General features: G+C 38.6%; 1 protein-coding gene across 1 annotated transcript in view; it reads right to left on the reverse strand.

Annotated features, from left to right (window-relative positions):
• Nucleotides 1-27,071, reverse strand: part of PTPN13 (protein tyrosine phosphatase non-receptor type 13) — a 128,058-nt gene that overhangs the window by 8,571 nt on the left and 92,416 nt on the right. Inside the window, exons 18-41 of the mRNA XM_086747156.1 lie at nucleotides 26,516-26,939; nucleotides 26,246-26,343; nucleotides 24,276-24,332; nucleotides 22,928-23,020; nucleotides 21,521-21,628; nucleotides 20,654-20,785; nucleotides 19,814-20,271; nucleotides 18,695-18,838; nucleotides 16,601-16,694; nucleotides 15,713-15,798; nucleotides 14,703-14,865; nucleotides 13,604-13,818; nucleotides 13,416-13,514; nucleotides 11,606-11,967; nucleotides 11,238-11,412; nucleotides 9,739-9,897; nucleotides 7,816-7,987; nucleotides 7,501-7,711; nucleotides 6,504-6,574; nucleotides 4,789-4,844; nucleotides 3,971-4,127; nucleotides 3,478-3,654; nucleotides 2,090-2,172; nucleotides 825-880 (exon numbers count right to left, since the gene is read on the reverse strand). Of these exons, the coding sequence (XP_086603282.1) occupies nucleotides 825-880; nucleotides 2,090-2,172; nucleotides 3,478-3,654; nucleotides 3,971-4,127; nucleotides 4,789-4,844; nucleotides 6,504-6,574; nucleotides 7,501-7,711; nucleotides 7,816-7,987; nucleotides 9,739-9,897; nucleotides 11,238-11,412; nucleotides 11,606-11,967; nucleotides 13,416-13,514; nucleotides 13,604-13,818; nucleotides 14,703-14,865; nucleotides 15,713-15,798; nucleotides 16,601-16,694; nucleotides 18,695-18,838; nucleotides 19,814-20,271; nucleotides 20,654-20,785; nucleotides 21,521-21,628; nucleotides 22,928-23,020; nucleotides 24,276-24,332; nucleotides 26,246-26,343; nucleotides 26,516-26,939 (3,850 nt within the window). The remainder of the gene's footprint in view (nucleotides 1-824; nucleotides 881-2,089; nucleotides 2,173-3,477; nucleotides 3,655-3,970; nucleotides 4,128-4,788; nucleotides 4,845-6,503; nucleotides 6,575-7,500; nucleotides 7,712-7,815; nucleotides 7,988-9,738; nucleotides 9,898-11,237; nucleotides 11,413-11,605; nucleotides 11,968-13,415; nucleotides 13,515-13,603; nucleotides 13,819-14,702; nucleotides 14,866-15,712; nucleotides 15,799-16,600; nucleotides 16,695-18,694; nucleotides 18,839-19,813; nucleotides 20,272-20,653; nucleotides 20,786-21,520; nucleotides 21,629-22,927; nucleotides 23,021-24,275; nucleotides 24,333-26,245; nucleotides 26,344-26,515; nucleotides 26,940-27,071) is intronic.

Raw genomic sequence — 27,071 nt, forward strand, 5'->3', positions numbered from 1 at the left:
AGACTATGTGAATTACATAATTCACTACCTATACATTAGAGTATCTATTTTCAGTTGCAAGGTTTGTAGTTATGTTGAAGATGGTGATAAATGTATTAAGTATTTCAGGTAATAATGCCGCTGCTTGTGCCAAGTCTCAACCCAAAACTTCCCAGAAACTTAATCAAAACATAAAAAGAAGTACATACATCTTGACTGAAGCTTCACTTAGTCTAAGAACTAAAACTATTTCACAAAGAAAAATGATCTTGAGAATTTCCAAAATTCAAAGTGACTGAAAGGGACAGCTAGCAACTTGGCCAGATATATTGTTAGTTTTCCATTTGAAAAAAAAACCAAAAACAAACAAAAAAACCCAGATGGACCAGCAGAACAACAAATACAGTTTGGTTTCTATACACTAAAACCAGAAGAAGTAACATTAATGAGGCTTGGAAAGATTCAAACTGAGGACAGCATTGTTTGCATGTTTTCTTCACATGCAAGTACCAAATCTTTAGTACAATGCCAATTAAGTTATTTGAAGCCATTTGAATGCAGCCCAGTTACTTGTTATAACCACATGTCAAAGGAATAAATAAAACTAGGGCATAGTAAACCACATAAAGCTGACTAGTATTCAGGCAAATTATAACCTTTTAAATCACAAGAATAGAGAAAAAGCAATTCAACAAGACATTGCACAGATTTTTTTTTGGCTTTGTTTTGGTTTGAGTGTGGTTTTTTTTTTTGTTTTATTTTGTTTTCCTCTCATAGCATATCCCCCTTCAGAGATTCAGGCTTCACAGATCTGCTTTCAAGCAACACTAGAAAAGACATCTTACCTTTCTGGCATAGCTTTTACTTCACAATAGTCTTCACAACCGTTTACATGCGTTGGCTAGTGGAAGAAATATTTGAAAACACATTAAAGGACATAGTTATAACACTCACTCAGCGTAAAGTTTAAACAATTAACAATTACATGGACTATTTCTGAAGGGTACTAAGTTCAAAGCAGCACATAATGAAAGACTTTTCTTTTAGACATCTCATTAACCCAAAATAACAGAGGACAAGAACACTGAGCACTTGGAAAGAGGCTCTACTGTAACAAGGCCAAAAAGCTATCCTCAAATAATTCCTAACTCACAGCAGCAGTACAGCCATCTAAATTTTCTCCAGTTGATTTTTTTTGTTTATTTCTAATACTTAAAAACCCTTTATGAGGCAGCTTCAATAGTGAAAACTTCTGCCTCCTGTCATGCCACCGTTCCTACACGGAACAGAACAGGGCTTTACCTCTCAATGACAGGTACTCCTATATACGCCTTCCTGAACAGATGATGAAGATTCAGCAAAGAAGAAGGCACTTCGATCCTCCTCTCAAGAAAAACTCTACAAAACCGTTTGTACTTATTAGGCAAGCTTGCAAGTTTCCATGCCAAACTCGGAGAATTTTACTTGTGTATCTCCTAGAGCACACTGACACAGAGCCAGATTTGACTCTCAGCTCTACTAAGTGGCCAGAAAGCTGCAACAGCCAGGATGTGCTGAATAGACAGAGTTCTGCTGGGTTGGAATATGACCCAAAATCTGGGCATCTAGAGACTGATACAAAACAGGACATGCAATAATGTAAGGTAAACCACATACAGAAGTTATTGAAGTTAATGAACATATCCTAGCAAAAAGCAGGAGGAAAAGAAATCTCAAATTTACATTTTGGACAGTTAAGTCTACACAGCAGTCATTGTGACTGCTTTCCTTCTTTGAGCAGCAAATCAAGGAAATCTTTTAGATTAAATGTCTAAAATAACATTAACAAGGTAGTCATTATCGTGCTTTTCGGAAAAAAGCTGTTGGGCTTTATATGAGAAACAGTGTAAAATAACTCTATGCTTTGTTCTCTTATGTAATTAATTTATGATAGAATAATAATACTCTACTAAAAAAATAAATGTTTGTACACCATTTACAGTTACTACTGACAAAGTTACGTAAAGTTATTTCCACAAGTTCTGTGCCAAAAAGGAAAATAATAAATTGAAAGAGCATCTGAGAAAGCAAAATCAGCAGACAAATATCTGCCAGCTTCTTGACATCCCACCTCTGAGAAATCTTCAGGTAAAGATGACCCATCACAGTCTGTGTCTTCAGACTTATCTTCTGTCAGCTTTCCATTGATCTCTACTGGAAAATCAGGAGGTAAAGCATAAACAGACTAAAAGATGCCCCGGACTCACCTTCTCACAGATGTGAATCCTGTTATACCCGTTTGGCACTACACAGAGAATACAGGTGCCAGAATAACCAAGAAACATCTTTTAAGTCCCTTTGCTACCAGAGTGTTGGAAAATAGGTCTTACTGTATCGGATAATCAGACTTCAGACTTCTTTCTTTTTTAACTAGAACAGCTGTCATTCCATGTAAGGTTGTTTGCACAGCTAACAGTATCTGTGCCACAGCATAACGGATGGACAGGCTACTCCTAATAAGTTATCGGATTCCCATGTCAATAGTGTTTCTGCAATTCAGTTACATTTAGGATCAGCAGTAGGTTTAAACCAGGATTCTATTTGCTCTTTGTATTAACAACAGCTAATGAAGATGTGCTGGATAAAATCTGACTTGCATCTCTCTGCCACAGTAGTTCCCTGCTGATGTATCTTACAGATTCAATTCATCTTCAGTTGCAAAGGCCAGATTCCAGGTATAAGAAACTGGCAGTAGTGGAGCTCCAACGATGGCTCCTCTGGCACAGCCAGAACCTCAGTGTTCTCTGATTTCTAATAACGACCAATGACAATAACCCAATGAACTCGAAGAGCAGCAAAAAAAGCTGAAATAACTGTAATTTTGGAAGGTATATCTTGAGTTCTAGAAGTAATCTCTACAGGAGTAGCAAGCACCTTGCTTGAACTTTTGGAGCATACATACATAGTACGACACCACAAAAGAACTACAAATCCTACTCCACGATAAATTTCAGTTAATTACAATCAGAGCTGACGAGATGGAATGAAGGAAAAGAAAGGTGTACAGACAGAAGTAGGTACTGAAAAAAAAAATTCTAAAAGAGACAAAGCTGGATGGCAAATTGTTTGGTTTTGAAAGATCTCAACATATTTCCAAGTTGTGCAATCTGCAATCAATGAAATGCTGAAGTACTTCAGCATTTCAACATGACTGTAGCTGCAGAACAAGGTACCTAAACAACATAAATTCCAATCAAGTGACAATTCCAGAATGGGATTAATTTTTCCAGATTACTTAAAGCAAAATCCAGATTAATCAAATCAGAGCTTGACTTATTAAATTGCATCTGAAGTTCACTAGTATCAGCAACCATTGTCTGTGTTCTACTTGGGACACTTTCAGTTCAGATATCACTTCAATGTCAACTCTCCCTCTTGCCAAATCAATTGCTTACTTGGCATCTTGTTTCAAGAAGTATTTTGCTGTTAATGATATGCTTTTTTAATGGCTCATGTTACCTGGCAGGTGGTCTTCTGATGTGGCCTTCTTGAGATGTAGAAGACTCTGAGCCTCTGAAGTTGCATTACTACGATTTAAGAGATTCTGCGCTTCCTCATCTACAACATCCAACAAATACTGGACAACGTCATTGTGATCGTCCTCATCATAATACTCATCATCTGAAACCTCTGTTTCTAAAGAGAAAGAGTATAAAATGACAACTTTCCCAATATAAGGTGGTTTGGGGGAAAAAAAGTTAAAGGGGCAGACACCATGGCATTATTTCTAGCTGTTATCATGGCTTTCTTTCATTTCTCTCAAACACAGAATCCAATTTCCATAACTCTACTTCAAAGACCACCTAATAGCACTCGACTTGCAGGTGGTTCTTCTAAAATCCACTGCCAGCCTAACATTGACTTATTTCAGCCTGTTCAACAATGCCTCGATTCTCTTGTACTCGTACAGTAAAGACCAAATAATGCTGTCACCCATCTGCCCTCTTCTTACCTGATTTCTCACTATGTTTAGAAAAATCTGACATCTGATTGGTAAAGCCAAGGGAAGGTGCCTCTCCAGATGCCGACAGATTCATTAGTCCTTTTGCATGATGGATATTGTTTTCGGTATTTGCCTGAGAAGGTGCTAGGATGCCATTGCCATTTATCTAAGCAAGCGAAGAACAGTACAAATTGACTCTTAAAGAGTCTAGCAGTTTATTGAAGCAGCAAGCAACTCTTAACAAGTCCACTGCTCTACTTGGCAACAAATAAAAAACCCTGTTCATACCATATTCTCATCTGAGATAGCTGTGCGATGAGTAGGAAGCTTTAAAGTGTGTTAGAAGTTTCACATAAAAAAAAACTTAGAACAACTAAGAAGAAGAAATACATAGTGATGAAGAAGCAACTACTATAGGAGAACACACAGTAGTATTTAACATTATTATAACCTCTATAAAACATATGCAGGCTTCAATATTTTTGGTCCCACAACACACGATTTCTCAGAAAAAACATAAGGGGTAAAAAAAGAGAGAAAACCATCTGGTAAATGTAACATACACAAGGATCTGCAGAATCTGTGAACAGAATGGAGTTTTCTGGATCATAGTCCTGCTCCTTCTTGTAAGACTATTTGTCTTTCCATAAAGCAGTCCCAAAAAAAGAGACGATCAATTAAAAAAAAAAAAAAACAAACTTGCATATTTATTATGATCACTGTTCAGTCATATCAACTGACAACAGTGGGTTTGCACACTTTCATTAACGGATTGTTTAATCCTTTTCTCTGGTTAATGACAACAGGCACAATAGAGGACTATTTACCTTGGGCCCATAAGTCTTTTCTGTTTTATCATCACAGAGATCACCACAGGAACAGCCTAAACAAAAGTGAGGAAAAACCAACAACTTCACAGTAACTTTTTCAGATAAATTAAATTAGCCCCCATAAATTATTATTACAAAAGAAACAAAGTATTTAGTATTATGTTATGAAAGCAGTAACATTTCTGCCTGCCTGGGCATTCACAGACTTATGTCTGATGGACAATACTTTGTAATGGCTTTTTGAATGTTACATTCAATGAGTTCAGAAAGTATGAATGCTAATATAAGTAATCAACTCTAAGCAAACAGAAAAGCTAATAAAGAGCTTAACAATGTACAGTGGGAACACACACCTTTGGAAAACAGGGTATGATTCCCTTTCCCTTGAAATGTACAAAATACAATCCCGCAATCACCTAAATCACCCACCTGTCACTAACTTTTTTTTTTTTTTTCCAAACATCATCTGAAACCTGGGTCCTTGTTCAAAGGTACCTTTCCCTTCTTGGTAAAGAAAAGACTGATACTATGATATCAGAGATGATATCCCATTGCCAGTATAATAAATGAGACAATGTGGAACCAGTATACGCTATATACCTAGCTACTAGTGAAGCTCTGGATTTTCATACACAGTACGCTTTTACAAAGAAACTTGTAGATGAAATAACCGAAGGCTAAAAGTAACCTTGTATCTTGTGAACCTATACATGATAAGTCATCTGCAGGAAGGGAGTTTTAAATGGGGTTTTCCAAGATTTGGTTACAGGGCTTGTTCCTAATGAATATCTTGCATAAGTTTTTTGAAACAAAATGTGTAGCATTCGTGGAAAATACGTGAGCAACACTAAACTAAGAGTTGCAATAACTTCATAAAGCAAGATCAATACTCAAAGTTATCTAGACATATTAAAGGAAGTATGAAAAGCACGATTATGATGAATCAAGACAAATGCAAAGTGCCACATTTCAAAGAAGAAGCAAACGCTTAAGCTGGTAAGTAACTGCATAAGCAGTTGCACTTCACAGAAGCAAATGTAGGTGGTAAAGGCACCTGAGTCTAAATGAATAAACAAGGAAGTATTTAACAAAAGGAAGTTAATTTCACTCGGAATGTATTAACAAGAATGCCATCTACACATTCCTGGAAATAATTCTGCCTGTCTGTCTGGCGACTGGTGAGCCTCACCCAATGCTGTGTGTGTGACCAGAAGCACCACACACTTGAGGAGGAAAACAGTGATATGCAAAAAAACTGGAGAGGAGTTAAAAAAATCAATTTGGGCTCCTCTGCTCTTGAAAAAGAGAAGACCAATGGGAGACCTGAAGTCCTTTCAAATGCAACAAATTGCTATTTTTATGCCTTGTCAGAGAAAACAACAAGAACACTATTATCAATAACAACAGTTATGATGACGATATTCAGCTGATTTTTTCTTTTAACTCCTTGAAAGATTCAGGCCTGATCTTAGAGATAATTTCTAAACTACAAGAGAAACGGAATCAAAGCGACTATTGTTGAATCTCTTTTTGTGGAGCTTTTAAAAGAAAGATCAAGCAAAAACCTGCTGGAGCTGATCTGAATAAGTGGAGTTCAAGTGGAGTTCTAGTGCAGCCACTGGACTAGGATGGTAACTTAAGGCCCATAACAGTTCCTTCATTTTTATAAATATGTGCATTTCACTTGCAATAAATAAGCTAGCATATCTTACCATTAGCTTTCATTGTCCATGGATTTGAGCTATCGGGGCTTTTGGATTTTGGCAGCACTGCGTGACCATCTCTATGAAAAGAAATGTTTACAGAAATTTTTATCAAAAAATAATAAATCATGATAATCATCAGGTATTGATGTAAATATGTACTATCAGCAGAACTGCTAATCGTGCTTTCTATTACAACAGTTTTGGAATACTTAAAATATTCAATGAGAGAGATTAAGCACTGGTAGTTAGGTTAGCTCCTACTTCCAGGAGCACCAAAGAGTTCATTAGAGCTGGACTTTCCTTCTAGATTCTGACAAAAAGATTTGACCTGGCAGCCTCAGGACTTTGCAACTCCTTCCCCTTCTGGGATAAAACAGAGTGTGAAGGAGAATGGGAGAGAGGATGCAAAGAACAGCAAGCATGGCTGGAAAACTTAAAAAAATTGAAGTGTTTCAGTTTCAGGTAAATACTAAAACAGTAATATGGAGAGGTTTTTTAGACTGTTATGTTGCTATAAAAGAAGCAGCAGAGATCAGTGGAAATACACTGGTGCACTAGGATCTCTGCAATAGAGTTTTGACATTTATCAGTGTGCTGGGATATCCACGTGACAGTAGAACTATTTAAGCACAAACCAAAATTTTATGTCCCTTCTATGATTATAGAACTCTCAGTAGCAGTTTTAAGAAAAAGGAGTAATTGTGTTTAAATAACCTTTGTCATATTTTGAAAATGATACTTGGAACACTTGCACTTCATTGCTGGACACAGCCTTGTCTTCCCAAGAAACACAAAGCACAGCAAGTACCAAGTACCCTTCTGCTCTGTGGAAGCACAAAAACTATGAATATACAGAACCGTCTCATGGCGTCAGTCCTCAGTAACATGCCATCTAGTACAACTCTGGTGAATGAGTTGTCATACCAGGAACGTGTTTTACCCATATACTCAATCATGTGAGAAAAACAAAAAACACAGAGAAGCATTTACTTCCAGAACATACCTGGTTGCTTTGAGCACCACTTTTGGAAGGCATGTTTCCAGCATTCTTTTGGCTTCTTTCAGAGTCATTCCCTGTGTGCTTACTCCATTAATGTAATGGATAATATCTAGCACACGGAGACTCTCATCTCTGGCAGCAACAGACTTGGGTAGAATGTCACTAATATACACAACTTGATAAAGGCTGTCATGACCTCCTGATAAGAACAAACCTTTGCAGGAAAAAAGGTGAAGAAAAAAAAAATCAAGTTATTTCTTTGTAACAGAAGGGAAAAAATTTTGCTTTAGAGCAAAATGCAGTATACTTCTATGTTACCTAGCTCCTCCTTATGGCATGTTAGTGTAATATCAGGCAATAAATGAGGCAACACTGGCATCTTGGGTAACTCCAACACACGCCCTAGCACTAATCTGACAGTCTTCGGGGCAGCACGGAGAAAGTTTACTGCATCGGTATGACTCATGTTAGTGACATCAATGTCATTAACCTGCAAAAATAAAAGCAGAGATCTCCTTGTTAGGTTCCAAGTAAAACAGTTAGCATTACCGTGGAAACATTTATTACTATTCCCATTGTCGACACTTGACATTAAAGGACAAAACAACAGATGCTTTATTGACAGTTCATCGTACTTACCAAAGGACACAGAACACACGGATGTAACTGAACTTTTGCAAGTGAAGAAACAAGTTTACAGTTCAAATGTCAAAATATCAAACAATCTGAAGAGGTATATTATTTTACTGTTCTTACTAAAAAAACTAGAATGCTATAATTGCATAGGCCAACACCTGAAAGTGTGACTTAAAACCTAATCCAATTTGACTTGTATTTGCTGAACTTTATTAAGGTTTCATAGCATTCAGCAGTGCTTCCGTGTCCTGATCTAGCAATGACTCCACTCTGTGTTACACACTTTGTCACTATTTCTCACAGTCCCCGTAAGCCTAAATGCAAGTTTTCAGTCTCTACTGAATAATATATGGCCTAATACTATAAAGGCCATTCAGAGGGATACGGACAAGCTCGAGAAGTGGGCCCATGTGAACCTCATGAGGTTTTAACAAGGCCAAGTGCAAGGACCAGCATCTGGGTCGGGGTGACCTCCAGTATCAATACAGGCTGAGGTTGAAGGGATTGAGAGCAGCCCTGCAGAGAAGGACTTCGGGGTACTGATGGATGAAAAACTAGACATAAGCCAGCAACGTGCAAGTGCACCCCAGAAAGCCAACCACACCCTGGGCTGCATCAAAAGAAGCATGGGCAGCAGGCTGAGAGAGGTGATTGTGCCTCCTCTTCTCTGCTCTGGTGTGACCCCACCTGGAGTACTGCGCCCAGCTCAGGAGTCCTCACAGCACAGGAAAGAAATGGACCTGTTGGAGTGAGTCCAGGGGAGGGCCACAAAAATAATCAGAGTGATTAAACGCCTCTCCTACAAGGAAAGGCTGAGGCTCCATTGAGACCTTATTGCAGCCTTTCAATAGTTAAAAGGGGGCTTATAAGACAGATGGGAACAAACTTTGTAGCAGGGCCTGTTGCAATAGGATGAGGGATAATGGTTTTAAACTAAAAGAAGGTAGATTTAGACTAAATATAAGGAAGAAATTTTTTACAATGAGAGTGGTGAAACACTGGAACAGATTGCCCTGAGAGGTGGTGGATGCCCCATCCCTGGTGACGTTAAAGACCAGGTTGGATGGGGCTCTGAGCAACCTGATCCAGTTGGAGATGTCCCTGCTCCTTGCAGGGGGGCTGAACTAGATGACCTTTGAAGGTCCCTTCCAGCCCAAACTATTCATGACTCTATGGTAAACATCTGTACTATATGACATGTACCTGGTAAATTCTTCTACAGCAAATCTCTTAAAATTTACTTCCTAACAATATCCTAGCCATAGACATGCTTGACCAACAACTCCTCTGTGTATTTAAGCAACCATCTTATTTAATCAATTAATGCTTTTCTCTTTAAACCATTTTTTTGCCATCAGCAATAGTGCACATATGCCTAGCTGTGGACATATCGTAACTCCCTTTAACAATCTTCTCACATGTTTTCATACTGTATTTCTTTTGTGTAAGGACTATCAAATTATGCCTCTCAGAAGGTGCATGCCTTTGCTTCTTAAGCACATTTACTTTGGCCTACAACAGAGTTTGGTTGGTTTTTTTTTTTTTTGTAAATCAAAGTTGTCCTTTTAATGCAATCCCTTTATCTGAAAACATTAATTCTCTCACTTTTATCAGTCGGTCTCCAGGTCGTAGCCTTCCATCACTTTTGGCAGGATCCTGAACAATGTCATGAATGTAGCAGCCAATGTTATCGTTACCTTTGGTCACTGTAAAACCCAGACTACCCTTTTCTGACTTCGTCATAGTGACTTGGAGTTCTACTTCCTAGGGGAAGAAAACAGCACTTTACAACACAAACAGAAGCAATTTAAACGCTTTACTGAATTTAAGACAGTTAGAAACAGATGACCTGATTTACCTATCAGTTTAAGTGGAACACAAGCCTGGACAGTACCAAGACAAGTGTCTTAGCAGGCTCAGCTTAGCTGCTTCAAGTAAGCACCTCTAATGAATTCAGATGTACTATTGTTTTCCATGGAGCTAAATTTGGGTCAAATGCCTATGACCTAAACAAAATTGGGAAGGCACACATCAAAACTGTGTTATTTTACCCTCAACTAGCTGCCATAAATAAAAAAGGCTCTGTGTTTTTCAAATAAGACAAGACATCAGGAATTAGTCAACTGAAGAAAGCAGATGAATGTATTTTCCTAAAATGAGATACAATACCATAGCTTATATCAGAACTGAACACATGGGCATGTTTTGCCTATTTTGATTTGAGAAATACAGATCTGACTCATTTGCATAGCAACTCACAAAGCACCGGAAAGGTTTGAGAAAAACTTCTGAAGAAGGGACTAAGAAAGACAGTTTGTTTCTTCTCAAAATGGAGTATGGGCTAGAATAGCTTTGTAACCTGAAAGACCCTCACAGTTCTCACAATTGAGACATACCAAGGCTCAGTTTTCTTTTTTTCCAATCTGTGAACAGATTACGTGAGGATTATAGAACATCAAAGGACATGGAAGCCAAAGTCCCTTCTGATACACAACGCATTTCTGGGGTGGCAAGAAGCTACCTCAGAATAGTCTCAGAAATATGCTGCGTTTTGCAGCAGACCAGAAAGTCTTTGGGATTCATAGATAGAAGTGTAGCAAAGGACAGGGTCTCCTGATGTCCCTGCTGCCCCAATTTATCCTTTGATCTCTGAACAACCACACAGAAAACTAACAGGGCAGAAGGAAGATGCCTGCCATTTAAGCTTTGAGTACACGGTTTAGAGGTAGGTAAATATTTAATGCCAAGTTTTCCAGGCTGAAAAGACACATGAAATCAACATATACACATGTACCTATGTACACACGGATGCCTCCACATTCACAGGGGGAAAATTATCAGCTCCTCAAGAGCCAAGACAGAAAATGCCTGCAGACATTTGTATGAGCATCTGCAGTTCACTGGTAACAAATGGCACATGTATGTGTGCCATTTATAAGTCACACGCCTAGGTTAGTGCATGTGTAATGTACAACTATCCCATTTGTAAATTAATATGCCTAACTTCTATCCAGTCACTCCCAGTACCACTGTTAAAACAACTTCCAGTTGGCCACAAGCAGTAGATACATTTATGCTACTGAAAGACAGAAATAGTAAGTTACCGGCTCATATTCTTCACCATTTTTTTCCAATTGGCTCAGTAATGAATCCATTCCTCCCAGATGCGGAGTCAGCTCAGAAGCAGGAGTAGCATAACAGTCATTTATTAAAACGGATGTGGTAACATCAGGAATAGTTCTACAGGTTGGGATCAATGGCAAATCCAAGGGCAGACTACTACAGATAAACAAGCGAAAAACAAGGATCAGCTTGTACAACATGGCTTGTACAACATGAATATATGGGCCAATATTGACTTTATGCAGATTTAAAAACCAAAACAAAAAAAGTATTTTGATGAATAGGTCCAAATAAACTATTTTTGCAAACACCTTCTGCAATATTGCGAGAATCATGACAAACCGCATACCTGTTCTCAAGCTCTGACTTGCTAGGAGCCTCTTGATCAGAATAGAAGTTGGTGCAAACAGCCTCCTCCTGACCACCATGTGCCTCATACTGACTACGTGTCTGTGTCATAGCTTCATCTGAAGTTTCGTACAGTGCAGAACTCGAGCCAAGGCCCACTGGTGCTGATGAGTCTATCACCTCCTCATCACCACTCCTGCTGCTGTCACTGTAGCTGTCTCTTCTAGAGGGAGATTTTAGCCTTTTCTTGCTCAGATCAGTAATTTCATTTTCATCTGAGCTGTCACCATGTTCTCCATTTAATGGACCAGAAACTTCTCTGCTGACATCTGGAAACACTTGTTGGGGTGAATGGATGGGAGTCTACACAGAGCAAGGACATTTAATTCATCAAACTCCAGTTCTAATGACAAAAGAAACTTGCAAAGACTGTATAAAATTACCAAAAGCAATTAGTCAGTGACTCCTTCAATTCAGATGTTGCCTCACTGCGAAAACTATCATAGCACAGCTTCACCAAGTTCAACACAACTTGGCTAAGATAAGGTGTGCAAAACTTTGAAACATACTGCTAAAGAACTGCAAGTTCATCTAAGGAAAACAAATATATTCTTGGCTTTAGCCTCAGAGAGCCTACTAACAGGTGCCTTCAAGCTATGCCCAGCAACCATCTAGGCAATTACCATGAAATCCCTTCCAACCAGAACACACTGCTGATGCTTACAGTGTAACGCAAGTCACACTAATCTCACACAGGAGAGAAACAGGAAAGCTTTCAAGAAAAAAGTTACATAACAGACTACAAAAACTATGATAATTCATGCTAAATGGAGCCTGTCCAACCAAGTTATTAACTCCTATGAGAATGAAGAGCCATTTTGCCCATAATTACATACTCCCAAGAATGATGTCAGCTAGCAGATACACGAAGTTCAAAGCTTAATTTATGCTTTTATGGCCAAATTCTTGTGTTTATGAACACATCAATCTGTGATAATGTTACAAACAAAAACTGCCATTGGTTTATTGATTTTTCTCTTCTTTTAGTATATCCACTGTTTTATTAAAGTTATTCCATACTACAAACAGGTTAATTACAGGACTAACTATTTATATTATTAGTTTGTTCAGTTGCTTATCTCTTGATCTAATTTTAAGTTCACTTAAATTTGCATTTGTACACTTAAGTTTCTGTCACCTGACTTGAATGCTTTTTATTATTTGAAAATTATATTAAAGTAACTTAAATTTAAGCCTACTTTTCAGGCAAATTCCCCTCTACATTATCTTTTGCTGAAAAACATTAAATTTCCACTTCTTCTAAGTATCCTAAAATGGCCTTCTGTTATTTCGATTTATCGATTGGAGCATTATGAAAATACTCTTTGGGACACCTCTAATTTTCACTAAGTAAATATGGCAATCTTCCCTGGTTTTACACGCATCAAGACAAGACAAATTGGTGTTTTGCAGAATAGTCTTCACATACACTGCAGAAATACCCAATTTCTACTCGAGATCAACTTCAAACCATTGGGCTGCAAAGAAACCTCTGCCACAGAAACAGTGTATTAAGCCAGTTTCCAATGACTTAAGCCACAAAACGGAAGGGAAAAAGCATTAAAGCCCTGCACTCTTTTCACATTTCTACAAAATGCTTAGTACACTCCTGAGGGATGCGCTAGAAGAACGTTTCTGTGAACACCCTCCTCATCTATCTGCATCTCACATTTAACTAACTCACACACCAGACTGATAAATGAACCTTCAAATAGCAATTAAAAAAATATATCACATGCCATACACCTTACCAACAAAGAAGGATCGATGTCTGGTAGTATACCAGATGGTGGTCGACAAAGGAGAAGAGAGACTTCTGGAGATGTTCCTCTCAGAGCAGAGATGACTTCCTGTGGCCACAGTGGGATTCATTATTAGACACAGACCCCCAAGACTTGCAGGACTACCACAGCACGAGTTTCACTACTAAGATACAAACCTGCTGGGATAAACCCTTTAGAGATGCCCCATTCACTTTCAGAATGACGTCCCCAATTTCTATCTGCCCGCTTTCTGCAGCGGGCTGCCCAGGGAAGAGCTTTTTCACCCTCACAATAGTTGAGCCCAGTTGCTCTGGGGTAAGGTTATCTTCACGGCAGAAACTGAACCCAAGGCCTGAGCTATTCTTCAACAGCTTTACCTCAAATGTGTTCTCTGTAAAAGAAACATTAATTTATTATTTCCTACAGCACACTGGCTGTGAAAAAAAAGTGGCTGGCGCTCCAGACATGACAATGCGTACTCCCCCTTCTCACAGGGTTTTTCCACTTTACTGAACACAAGCGTTATGTAAAAGATCCCTCCAGGTTAAACAGACAAAAAGCTGATCATGACTTCTCAATCTGCTGGCTTGCCCTGACAACATCCACACTATACAGAAAGCCAGAGTGTCTCCAAAATGATGTTCCCCAGGAAGTCCATTGAGGATCCTGCTAAAGCACAGAGTGACACAACCTTTCTGGCAACTGATCAGACATCAGTGAGAGTTCCTGGCAGATGTGATAATTCTCATGCAAGACGACCAAAAGTGGTTTCCCCATCTAGGCAGGCTGAGAGCAAGAGAAGCTGAAATATGTCAACCTCTAGTCAGCTACACAAATCCCTCTTCTCTCTTCATCCAACTCTTGATGTCTTCTCTCACCTAGACAGGAACAGCAGGACCTACAGAAGCTCTCATTTATGTAAGAGTATCTTAACCTCCCCTTGGCACTCCTTAGCAGCACCAGAGATAGCAGCACCTTTTACTTCAACCTTGCTACAGCCCTGGCCTGCAAGGCTGGTGAAATTGGGAAAAGATGAGGACCAGTGAGAGAGCAAACAGTTGACAATAATTAAAGAAAGTTACCAAGATGTGAAAGGAAATCTTAAACAAATGCAACAGCACAAAAAGGAAGAGAGTGTATTATGTGCAGGGGCTCGTTATAGATTCCTACCAGCTCTTTCTTGTGTCTATTTATCTATTCTACAGAATATTGGAAGAAAAATAGTTTAAAAACCATTGCTTTGTAAGTTCAGACAATTGTCCTATGTGACCTGACCTGCAGTAACAAAGCTGTATTCTTTATCATTTGTAGTTTTTGTTGCTGGTTTCTCGTGTGGCTCACATTGCCCCGTCTGATTTGGAGGTGTGCATTGTGATGTTACTGGAGCATGAACCTTGGCCACTGAAAGCTGACCTTTTTCCAACAGCAGATGCACCACCTAAAGAGATGAAACAATCTCCAGTTAACTGGCAATGGTCATGGATACAACACAGTCTAGAGTATGTGTTTCTTTCTAACTTGTCAGGGTCCCAAGTTTTACAGCAGCAAACTTCATAGACACCTCCCATCCCATACATCTTCTATTTGTTCCTTATTTTAAGGGCTGCAAGTGACACCCTCCAAAATACACTAATGGACTTGCAACATACTTGCCAACACAGAGTAAGAAATAATTTTCTTCTAATAAGGCTGTGAGGGGGTCAAGAAGTGTCGAAGACTGTCATTTTCACATGTGTACAGGACATAGAGTTAGAAGCATTTTATAAAGTGAACATAAATAGTAATTCTTAGCAGCTTTGAATATGTACATTCACTGGCTATTTTCAAGTGTGTATGTACTTCCACATAGGAAGCAGCCACCATAAATAGCACTATTAAATGGGAGACATCATTGAAAGAATCAAGCGCTATCCAAAAAGGCCAAGACTCAAGCAGAGCTACTGACACAGCATGCACACACAGAGGCCCTTGCCTCCTCAGCAGTTCAGATTTGGGACCCATTTGTAGTATGCTGCTACAGCTGCTTTCCAACCCGTGCATGCAGGCTTCCTTCCTAGGAAACCCAGGGATAAGCAGAAACCAGTACCATGCAGACCTCTCACCTGCACACAGAGCCAGAATTTCACTAGGGTGGGCAGTGAGACTCAAGGCCCAGGAAGCCAAGGTGTCTAAGAAAGCACACCCAAAGCAACCAGGACACTGGGGAGAAGTCCAGTCTTCAAGTTGCTTTTCACTCTTGAATATCTGGTTTACTACAGACAGGAGTAGAATCAGCAGCTGCTTACCTGCCCAGTGTTTCTCAGTGTTTCAACAGCTTGCTTATGGGTAGCCCCTTCCAAACTAATCCCATTGACAGAGAGCACACGGTCACCTACAAATGATTGATTAATAATTTAAGAAAAAGTAGATAGAGTATCATCTATAAAACACACATGATGCATAGAAATCTTCAAGTCTCAGCTACCAAGGACAGTTATTGAAGTAAATTCTCCCATCGTTCCACACTCCGAATCAAGAAGAGAAATTTGCAATTAAACTATAGGGTTGGACTCAACGATCTCAAATGTCTTTTCCAGCCTAAACGATTCTCTGATTCTATGGGATAATCCCAGTCAAAGTTAGTGTTAACCATCAGAATGATAGCCTACCACAATGCTCAGACTCTTTATTAAAAACAAGTCAGTCTGCAGCGGGAATTCAGTGAAGAATGTGGCTGGCTTACAAACAAGAAATGTCATAACAATTACAGCGATTTTCTGTATTGAGTTGCCCAGCCTGCAAAGCAAGAGGGTCACATATAATACAAAGCCTTCTCTCTTCATGGCTGGAACAGAGAAGTGTTGTCCATTAACACAGGCTATATTAGGAAAAAAAAAATTCCTGTGTCTACTCCCTATTTTTCCCCTCCACAGTCTCAGTACTTCTTTTTTTTTTTTTTTTTTTAAATCTTCATCTGCAGAACTAGCTACCAAGGCAATATTTAAAATGACAACTGCAAATGCAGTAGCCTGGAAAAACAGCTCTTCTTCCCAGTGAAAAAGGTACAATGAAAGGAGGCAAACAGCATTTCCAGCTTCTAGGCTACAGTGTATCATCATAGTCTACCACAGACACCAAAGTTATCTGCCCTTTCTTCACATTAAGAGTCTCAACTGAAAGAACAGAGATACTACCTTTTTCTATTCTGCCATCTGCTTCAGCTGCTCCCTTAGGAATAATCGCTTTCACATAAATACCACCATGCCTTATGCAAGTATTTACACCACCCTAAATGGAAAGCAAAAATAGGATTTGTTAGTCTTTTTTGAAGTTAGAATACTTAGTAATTAAATATATTGTCACACAAGGAAAACTGTACTAAGGAAGCACTTGCGCTTACTGGCATGTAAAAACAACAGCCAAACTGTCAAAACCAGAATGTCACACAAAGCATGTTTTTTCAGTCATGCAATTTACTACAAACAAAGTTGGAGTGGCAAGACTATAAAAACACGATGCATCACAACACAAATGCACCCAAAACAAATAAATATTTGTCTTTCAGTAGAAACATGTCTGCATTATGCTGGACTTTACATGCATGCATATCAAAGCTCAGAGATGTGTGAGAGCACAGCATGCCAAAGCAGAAGATGCACACCCATGCAGTGTCCTACTCCAGGACACCCTCTCTGATGTAACGGGGAACTAAGGAGTGCTGCTTTCTCTCAGGTCATACAAGTTAAAAGGTCTAAGCTGAGAAAATCTGCTCAAGCTCAAATGGCATTGTTTTTGGAGGGTCTTGGCCTTTCTGCTCACTGCAGGAAGGGTTGGACAAGGCAATCTTTAAAGGTCCCTTCCAACCCAAACCATTGTATGATTCTGGCTCACTGTTGCACTACCAGTGCTCCTCCACAAACTTGGGGCGGGGGGGAGGGAGAGGGAGATCAACAGTGTATTAACGTTCACTCCCAAAGCAGACAGTATTACATATGAAAACTTAAAACACAGAGCTAATTGTACATGTCTTCTTTTCACTACTGTGCAGAACAGCAATGCAAGGGGCAGAATGGAAGCTGAAAAATGAAAGCTCAATGAAGATACCACTTGGTCATCCTTTCAGGGAAACGTTTGCATCATTTGGCAACTTCTAACATTTTCTACAAAGTCAACACATACGTACAGCAGGCTTGATGCTATTCAATACCCAGCTCCTGCTGAATCTTTGTTCCTCCTGCTGCCTTAAGTTATAAGCTTGGCAAAGCAATACGAATTTCAACAGACTGGGATGCTAAAACAACAGAATTTCATTCTGCTCCTCTTACAGTACTAGCCATATACAAAAAAAACAAAAACAGTGCTAGCCTTGAGAACTGGCACTCCACCTACATGCCTATTTGTATGGGCACATTTGGGAAAAAGCCAACTTTGTTTTAGGTATAAGGAGCCAGTGAAAGCCACCAGTTTTGAACTACAGCTAATAACTGCTCTCTATTGTTATAATTTAAGCAACTTTTCCTTTTTCAAATTACCATGTAGTCTGGTGATCAATCAACCAGAGATAATATTTGAATACTGAAATATAAAAATGTATTTTTGAACACAATACAAGAACAAAAATATATTTTTGAACACAATACAAGAAAAATGTGTGCATCTCAGTTATAAATCATTCTCTTCTTCCCTGAAGTGCCACTCTGCAGTATGGCAGGCCCTAAACATAAACTACCTTCAAAATTTTATAGCCTGAAGAGAAATTAGTCCATTAAAAACATATTTTTATCTCATATTGCAAGAAAGCAGTGTCAGCCAGGTCTTATTTGGATTTAAATAGTTTTCTGCTTTCTGCCTTTCATCCAGCAGAGGGAGAACACTGAACACGGCATACGTGTGTGGACGTGCAGAGATACTCTTAAGTAACACTACCGCTTCCACTGCCTGCAGTGCCAGACAGGGAAGGTCTTATTTCTCTCCCTTGTAAATCTGCCACTTTAGGTAGCAAGGGATAAAGACCACCTTGCTTTTTGTACTCACAAAGCAGCATCTGTGATAAGATTCTGTTAGGACTTCGGGGCTCCACCATAAAAACAACAAAAAAGAGTTACTTAAAGGGCAGATGACAAGAAAAGGGATATAAAAACAGTGTTACTTTTCAGCTTTGGTAAGATTAATCACCCATCAGTAAAACTATATACTTAACAGTGACCCCAGAAAATATTTTGCTTCCTTGTAATTTAGCAATTTAATGGGTTGCTGGGAGTAGAGAAAAAGAGAAAACATCTAAAAACCTTGTCAAACAGTACCGTGACACTTATTCCCAAGCCGTTATCTTTTTTGGCTAGTTCAACCTCAAAGATATCTCCAGGTTTAAGAAGTGTTGCAGTAACTTTTTTAGAATTCATTTTGTTCACTGTAGTTGCTGAGGAAGATTCCTTTATTAAAAAAAAAAAAAGAAAAAGAAAAAAGAAACAAACAAAACAAAGAGAGAATGATTTGCCATTAGAACAGAAGTTTGCAGTTAAGACCCTAAAGGGTGTGGTTTTGAGTCAGATGCAGCCAAAAGCAGCTCACATGGCAAAGTACCAATTAGTAAGATTCATAAGGCTCATTGCTTTAACTCTTCCATTGCTGCCACTGAACAGGTTGAGCACAGAAATATGCTTGGCATTCAGCAGCTGAGTCCTTATGTCGGAGTGAGTTGGTCACAGAAGACAAACTATAGTATTTCAGTATTACAGCAGCCTAGGGTCTGATGGATTAATTTGTAGGAGCTGCCACAACTTGATTGAATAACCTCCATCAGCTGAAAAGAGGAATCACTGCAAGTTAGGAACTAATTTGTTGTACTTGAAATCGCATACTTTCAGAAAGGTGAAGCAGCAAGCTGTCTCTGTTCAGAGCATGGCTCACGGCTGAACTTCATTACACAACAGCAGTTTTCCACGGATTAGATCAATCCCAAAAGACAGTAAATTCTGCTGCTACCCATTCCAGATGCATCAGTACTACTTTAGTAAAAACTTAATTTATCTGCCAGTTGAATGAACTTACCTCCAGATTACAATCATATTGGACAACTACACGTAATCAAAAGGAGGTTTTCTACAGAATCAACAAGTGCACTACACATTCATCCCAAACCACCCTCTACCTATAGTAAGACATGCCCATCTTGTGACACTGGAAAGCTGGGAAGTTGTTTCAAGTTACAGAGTTATTTTCTCCATTTATTTTGAATAAAATCCCCAAACTGTTAGAAATAAGCTATTAGCATTTGCCATTAGAAGGATAAGATGCAGGTTAGGCTGTCCTTCCCCAACATTCTTTCACCTTACTCACACCTACAGTCAGCTATTTCAGTACTGCTATTAAACTGATGGGAAATGATCATATGAAATACACTATGCCTTTTTAGCTGGTTGTTGCTCCTGACTGCTGGAATAAGTTGCTTCATCCATGTCAGAATCCCCTCGGTCAGAATATTCCACAGACTCCACTACCCCAGGCCTTTTATTTTTTCCTCGAGTACTGTCAGATGAGGATCTTCTCTTCTCGTTCATTTTAGAAAGCCCAGACTGAGAATCACTGTAATGCTGAGGATCCTGCTGAGCTCTACCACTTGCACGTTTGCCAAAGAAGCTGGCTGTCTGGCTCTGAGATAGACTGGCACTCTCAGTTCTGGAATCCTGGGAGCTCACACTTCCATCCCGCTTGCCTCCCGACAAACTCCCCAAAACAGGCCTCTGGTGACCACGAGACTGGTTGTGTTCTTCTGAAGAAGACTCTGCCTCGTTGTCCTGTATTGACGATGGCCTCCTTAAATAGCCCCTGGTTCCATTACTAATGTGTGCAGCGTTACATGATGCTGGAAACCAAGAGACAAGACAGTCATCAGTAGCTGACAACACCTTATCTGCAGTATGACACAAATTTCTCAGCTTACAACCATGTAAGGTTTTCCTCGTTTATATTACGCAGAACACTTTCTGTTTACCATGCAACTGGTGTGCGCTCATCAAAGGTTACTGTAACACACTACTTCGTTCAGTCTCAGAACACAATTTCAAGCACATACTAGCTGGGGTTGCTTACAGAAGTTACTGCAGTTAGGGTTATGTTTTACATCTATCTGAGTTGATTAGATCAGTAATTTTGAAGGAACACAAAGTACAAAAGTTGCCAGAGAAGGCAGAGTGGTCAAACTCAAGGACCAACTCTTTAATAACAAGGAATATTTCTCTCTGTACCTTTGGATAGCTTGTCCTTGGGCTGAGAGATAACAAGCGTCACGTCTTCAGGTGCATTCTCCAAAATTTCTAATGCTGCATGGTGGCTGACACCTTCTAAACTTGTGCTATTTATGGATATTAGTCGGTGTCCTGCACAAAAGGGATTTGTTCAGATACAATCTAATAGCTATATTTTTATCAACCAGTGAGAATGCGAACTATAGGTCTGAAAATCTCTACACAATGCATGGATTAAAAATTACTAAAATTCAAGTGATGTTGGAATAGGGAACCCTAATCATTAAAAAAACCAAAAAGCAAAACAAACCATAGGAACTGGTTATGAATATTTTCTCTTTTCAATATTATGATTTCTACTTTCTCTTCTGATGTAAGAGAACCAGATGCAAAAGCAAAAAACAAGAAGTGAAATAAGCAATACGCAGTTCAGTTCAAGGCAGAGACTAAAATGAAAAGAAAAAAATAGCAGATACTAAAGAAAATAAATTTTATTTCCCCCTCCCCCATTATAGTAGCCATAAGGCTACATTCACTTTCTGCAAAATTAAAGTAAGGATCTGGAGCTTTAAAAAATTGAAATGACGAAGCATCTATAGAGACACAACAGCAAATAAAGCCTTTATTCTTTATATGTAACTTCAATTTTCTACTTCAAGCTTTACAATTTTCACTTCGTTTTGAATGATTTTTGTTTTTGTATAGTTTAACAAAAAAGTATGACCGGATTTCAGAAATTATCCAGCAGGCAACTGAAGGTCAGCATTTGTAAAGGACTGATGGCTGTAGCCAGAGATGGAAATGGTATTACATACGCGTTTGGCTTTTTCTTTCATGTACACACCTCTTTTTATTTACACTATTCACCTGGTTTTAGAGATCCTTCCAAATCAGCTGGCCCTCCAGGAATAACTGAATGAATAAAAATTCCCAGATCAAGTTTTCCTGTCTTCTCTCCACCGACTATTTGAAAGCCTATTAAAAAATGCCCAAAGCAGGCAAAAATGTCAGTGATGACAGTGTAACTTAACACAATACAAGTGCGTATTTCAGAATGGACAAAAACTTTCTAATGAATGTAAAGTAAAATTATACTTCTAAAAGAAGTCTATATGAAAGTAAATGGTAAAGCTTTTTTGATTAAGCTGTATTGTATTCTCTGTTTTAGAACAAGCCATTCAAACTGTCTAGCTGGCTTCCCAGAAAACTCCAGGAAAAGCTACAGAAGACAACTGCGACCAGAGAAACACATGCACATACAGATGACATTAAATGTACATTTGTTGACCAGATTAAATGTGTTTTCTCTTACTTAAAAGTTTCTGGTTTTCTCCATTGCTAGATGCTTCACCTAAATGTTTGACCCTGGTCTTAAGAACTGAGTTTTTCAACTCCTCGGTTTTTTTTGAAGCTTCTAATCTATTTCTGCTAATTCTACCAGGTAAACCTGGGAAGGATGTTCAAGATTAAAAAAAGGAAAGTAGCAGATATTAGCTGTTCTCTATTCTAGCTAAAACAGTGAAGTACCACAGATTGCATCAGGGAGAAAGAGAGGAAACAGTGCATTTCATATGAATTTCTTTCCTTTTTGGTCAACTCTTAAGTTACTGTGCAGGGTAAACACTAAATATTATTGTCTTGTAGGCTTTTTCTCCTCTTCAAATTTATGCAACAGTCCTATTTTGAATGACAGACAAAACAATGTCCTTAAGTACACTTTAGAGAGCCTCCCTAAAGCACAATACTGACACCAAATTATTCATTACACATATAGAGAAAAATTATGTGGGTTTATGAAAAAACTCATCAGTAGAAGGAGGAACGGAATGCAAATATCTTGTCTTCCAGGCTCCTTAAACCCGAAATTAGTGTTCCATCTGATGATATTATAAGAGTAAGAAAAACATTCCACAATTAGCTCATAATGGCTTTATACTACTTTTTTCAATTGTTTAAAGCTTTCAAGCTGTCACAGATGTGAGGTGTCCATACAGACAAAACAGTTAAACTTTAAAGGCAAACTTTTAGGATGACTGGTTCACAATATAAATATTATCCTAAACTTACAATACGGAAAAACAGAAACACTCAACAAATCAGTTGCAGGCACTATCAAGTCAGTCCAGGCTTCAGCATCTTAAATGCCTTCAAAATCCAGCTACTGTCTGCACTGCTTTCCTCAGGCCTACAATAAATACTTAAATACAGACCAGAAAACTTTACTTTGCTTTTGCTTCTAGGAACACACATAACTGCAATTTTAAAGCCACTTACCTAAGCCAAATTTCTCATCTTTTTTCAAGTTCACCAAAGTGATCTCTCTTTCTGGTGAGGCAACTCTGTTCTGTGTTGTTTGCAGAGAATCAACTGAAAAGCCAACATTTTGTGATCAGACACTACCTGAATGCTTGCCTTCAGGTTTGCCTCAAAGTTCTATTCCATTAAAAAAAGATTACTTCTCTGATAACCTGAAAAGCTGTTCTGAACTAGTGGATCCAACTTTAATTTCCCAAGCCATGTCCAAATAAAAACCAAACCAAACCACTACTGTTATAAGTCACTCCCATCTTCAGCAGTTAAAATCTTTCAATGCTCTGAAGAAAAGCACCTAGCATAGTCTCTCGGAATCAAAACACAATTGAGCCCCACAATCTTCAAATTTATTAGTCTCAGTTCAGCACATTATTTAGATCTGTGTTTACGTGCCCTGCTCAAGTAGGCAGGATGTAAGCATGTTGGTAAAAGTTGAAACTGAGGTTTATTATATGCAGTTACTAAAAGGTGACTCAGTGAGTTCTCTTAATGGTGGTCTTTCATTAAAAAACAATTAACATTAGAAACATCTACTAAAATCTATCTTGTTTAAATTTATTTCATCATTTGCAACTCCACAGATTGCTGATCCCGCCTCTTCCAAAATTTGAACACCCTCACAATCAATTGATGTGACTCCCGAGGGTTCCGAAGAGGCTGAAGTAGACCCAGGCATTTAAGAGAAAGAAGGAACATGATTTGGGAAAAAAAACTCCAGAAAAAGCCAACATATCGTAAATCTGAACTCATGAATTTCCTACCCAGAGAAGATACAACTCATTTGGTTTGGAGTGCCTGGGGTATTTGTACCCTCAGTCAAACATGCAATTCCACACCAGCAGAAACCTCCTGAATTCTACACACTGATACAAGCAGAAAACAGTGGTGCAGTGGTGCAGACTGTACTATCTGGAGAAGGAATTTTTCTCCAACAAAACCAAGTCAAACCTAAAGAGTAGAAGAACTAAAAAGAAAGCACAGGCTTCTTGGGCTTTACAGAACCAGTAACCTCACAAGTAAGGGAAATGAGCTTTGAAGAGCACGGTATGTTAGGTAACAGCACCCTTCAAGTCTCAACTAAACAGACACTATTTATATTTGAAAAATATTACACACAGATGTCAAAACCTCCTCCAAGAAGCAATCCAACAGATATATGAGGAGTTGTATTTAGGAAAAGGTGCTATCCAACTAACTGGGACAGATATTTGATTTAAGAATAGTGAATAAACAGGACAAGTGGAACAGCAAAGTACTTGACAAGTGCTTCACAAACTGACTGAAATAATTCTATTATTTATCAACTTACCGCTCTCTTTTAACAGTGTTGATGATGGAAGACTTCCTGAAGTATTCATGCTAACGCCTGTGACATGAATGGAAATATCAGACATTGTTATCATTTTTTTTTTTTTAATACGAAAACTACCAAGATGTATTTCAGACTTTACACAGTATACGTGAGCTCACTCACAATATCAGATGACTCACTTATTCTAATAATGAATAAACATGAAAGTAGTTTTGGATTAGCAAATCCAAATTACTTATGTACTTCGGCTGTAGCTCAAGGTTCAGATGGGTGGTAGCTCATGCAAAGGCAAAGGATTAAAGAAAGGACAGAGGTTTGGCCTTTACAACCACTGTTACTTCAGGTAAAGTTAATGGATCTTTAAGAAACCAAGTCAAAGACTATACTTTCTAACAGGATTGCATCAATATGCCTAACCTAATAAACCAACACAACAGAAGTCTTGTAAGATTTTATACAGTAACAAACAAGCTGCTGCAGTAGCAAGCAATTTGAACCAAGTATTTCTATTTAAATCAGTTTGCATATAGAATCATATTTTCTTTGGAATGATCAATGTCAACCAAATAACGACATACTTTAAAGAGGATAAAATAATAAATGTAGCAAGTTATGAAAGTGAATTAGGTAAGATAATTCAAGCTTCTTAGGAAAGCAGTCCTGGCCTTTTCCAAACCTCTGGACCCTAAAGTTTCAGCTGATGAGTTTCATCGGGCAAAGAATGTGTATCCCCCAGCACAGGCAATGTGATTCAGTAGGACTTTCTGATGTGTAGCCAAGATCCTTATCGGAATCGCTGCCCAGAAGATTATGGGTAAGCATGTAATAACACTAATTGTAAAGTGAAAAGCACAGGATAAATGGCTGCAACCAGTCACTACCAGAAACTGCGTGTCTCATCTCACTCTTCAGTAGGTTATGCTCTTGGTACTGTAAAAGCACGGTTCCCAAGTCAGTTTGGGTTTCAAGTGCAGCGGGGGCAGATGCAGTAAGTGTTTGTATGTCACGTTCTGTTTTGTTTTGGTGGTTTGGGTTTTTTTTTTTGTTCAAGTTTTTTTTGTGAGTTTGTTTACAGTAACTCTCACAAACTTAACGTTTTTCCATTTTTTCTGATGTTCTGTAACTAATCAATATTTTAATATTAAGCTAGAGCAAAGCAACAAAAGCAAGCTAAGACTGCAAATGTTTCAATCATTGTAGTTTCTATTATTATAACAGGGAACCTCCTATAACCAGAAACTGATGACACAGAGATATTAAAAATTAATGTATAATATGTATAATAACCCGATGAGAGAATTTGTCTATTTAGCTGCTCTGAATAGTTGGTTTTTTTTGGTTTTTTTTTTTAAAACATGAACTCTGTATTTTTACTGCCTAGTAAGACTATTTGTGTGCAATACAACCCTTGGCAAGAAAATGGAGTAAGTACATCTGGCTTAGCTCATTACAAGAGTGTTTTTGTGAAACACCCAATGCCCTGGAAAAAAAAAAAAAAAAAAAAAAAAAAAAGCACCTAACTCAGTATATCCAAACGAGACCAAACAAAAATCCACTTCCAAAAATCACTCCATGGACCCTTTCCACAGAAAACACTAAAAAAGTTCAGGCTTGACAAACAGACTGTGAAGACTAGCAAATTATTAAAAGATTCATACAATAAAGTGGCACTCTGATATGAAAAAATGGAAGATGTTTTCTGGAATAGCTTTTACTTTCATGTACTAACACTCTGCACACCTGTGTACAGACTAGTGTTGTCCAAAGGAGAATTTTTTTGATTCATTGTAACAATTATTCAGGAACAACAGGCAATTTGCCTGGATTACCTAAATATGTGATACTCTGCTCCCTTTTTCAAATCCAAATAAATATATCAAAGTTAATAAATATATCAAAGCATTACACCCAAAGCAATTTTAGAGGTTAGTTAGTAAATACAGTAATATTATTTTTTGCATGCTGACCTACAACATAGGCTTGACCGGTATCTTCAATGGATGATGAGTCTGATTCACTTTTCTTTCTTTCAGGGCTTCTACTTAAACCTGCATGAGATTTTGAACTTAAAGGGGAGAAGGAGAGAAGGGGAACCAGACAGAGGGAAGAGGAAGTTGGGAGAGGGAAGGGAAGGATCAGTGTAATAAAATAATGGCATGAATAATAAATCAAAACTGATGCAAAATGTACATTGACTGTACACAAAGATATTGCAGGGCGGTCAGAGAGACTCTTACTTGCTCAGTTTTAATGCTCCCGCTGCTGATCCAGTATCAAATTTTGGCATTTCCTGAAAGACTCTTCCCATTATGTCTTCTATTTTTTGGGGGGAAGAGTCCAAAGCAGTAATAATATTTTTCCTTGGGGGGTAAACAGAGATGTGGCTCTGACTCAGATCGTGAAATGACTTGCTCATAACCCTGGGTCTTTCCTCCCATGCAGTCTTCTCGCTCTTGTTCTTTGAAGAGCCAGGAAGTGGCTGGAAGAGCGAGAGCTCAGAGCAGGACAGCCTCTTCAGAATCTCTGCTTGAACAGACAGAGGTCGAACGGCAAGTCGGTTCAAAGTGCTGCTGGCCAGGCTACCAGTACTGATTGCTCGTCCCATGTTGAAACCTTTGACAGAGTCTGCATGAAGGTTTAGGCTCCTAAATGAAGCCCTTTCTGTAGATTTTTTTTTTAAAACAGAAAACAAACAAATTTAAGTTATACAGCAGAGCTAGTCTGACCTCCTTGTGTAAAGCATGCATTTTAAACAACCAACTCGCACAAAGCATATTTTCTCTAGGTGCCTAG

The sequence above is a fragment of the Chlamydotis macqueenii genome, chromosome 4 (genome assembly GCF_036417535.1).
Source record: "Chlamydotis macqueenii isolate bChlMac1 chromosome 4, bChlMac1.mat, whole genome shotgun sequence".
In the NCBI taxonomy this organism is placed as follows: Eukaryota; Metazoa; Chordata; class Aves; order Otidiformes; family Otididae; genus Chlamydotis; species Chlamydotis macqueenii.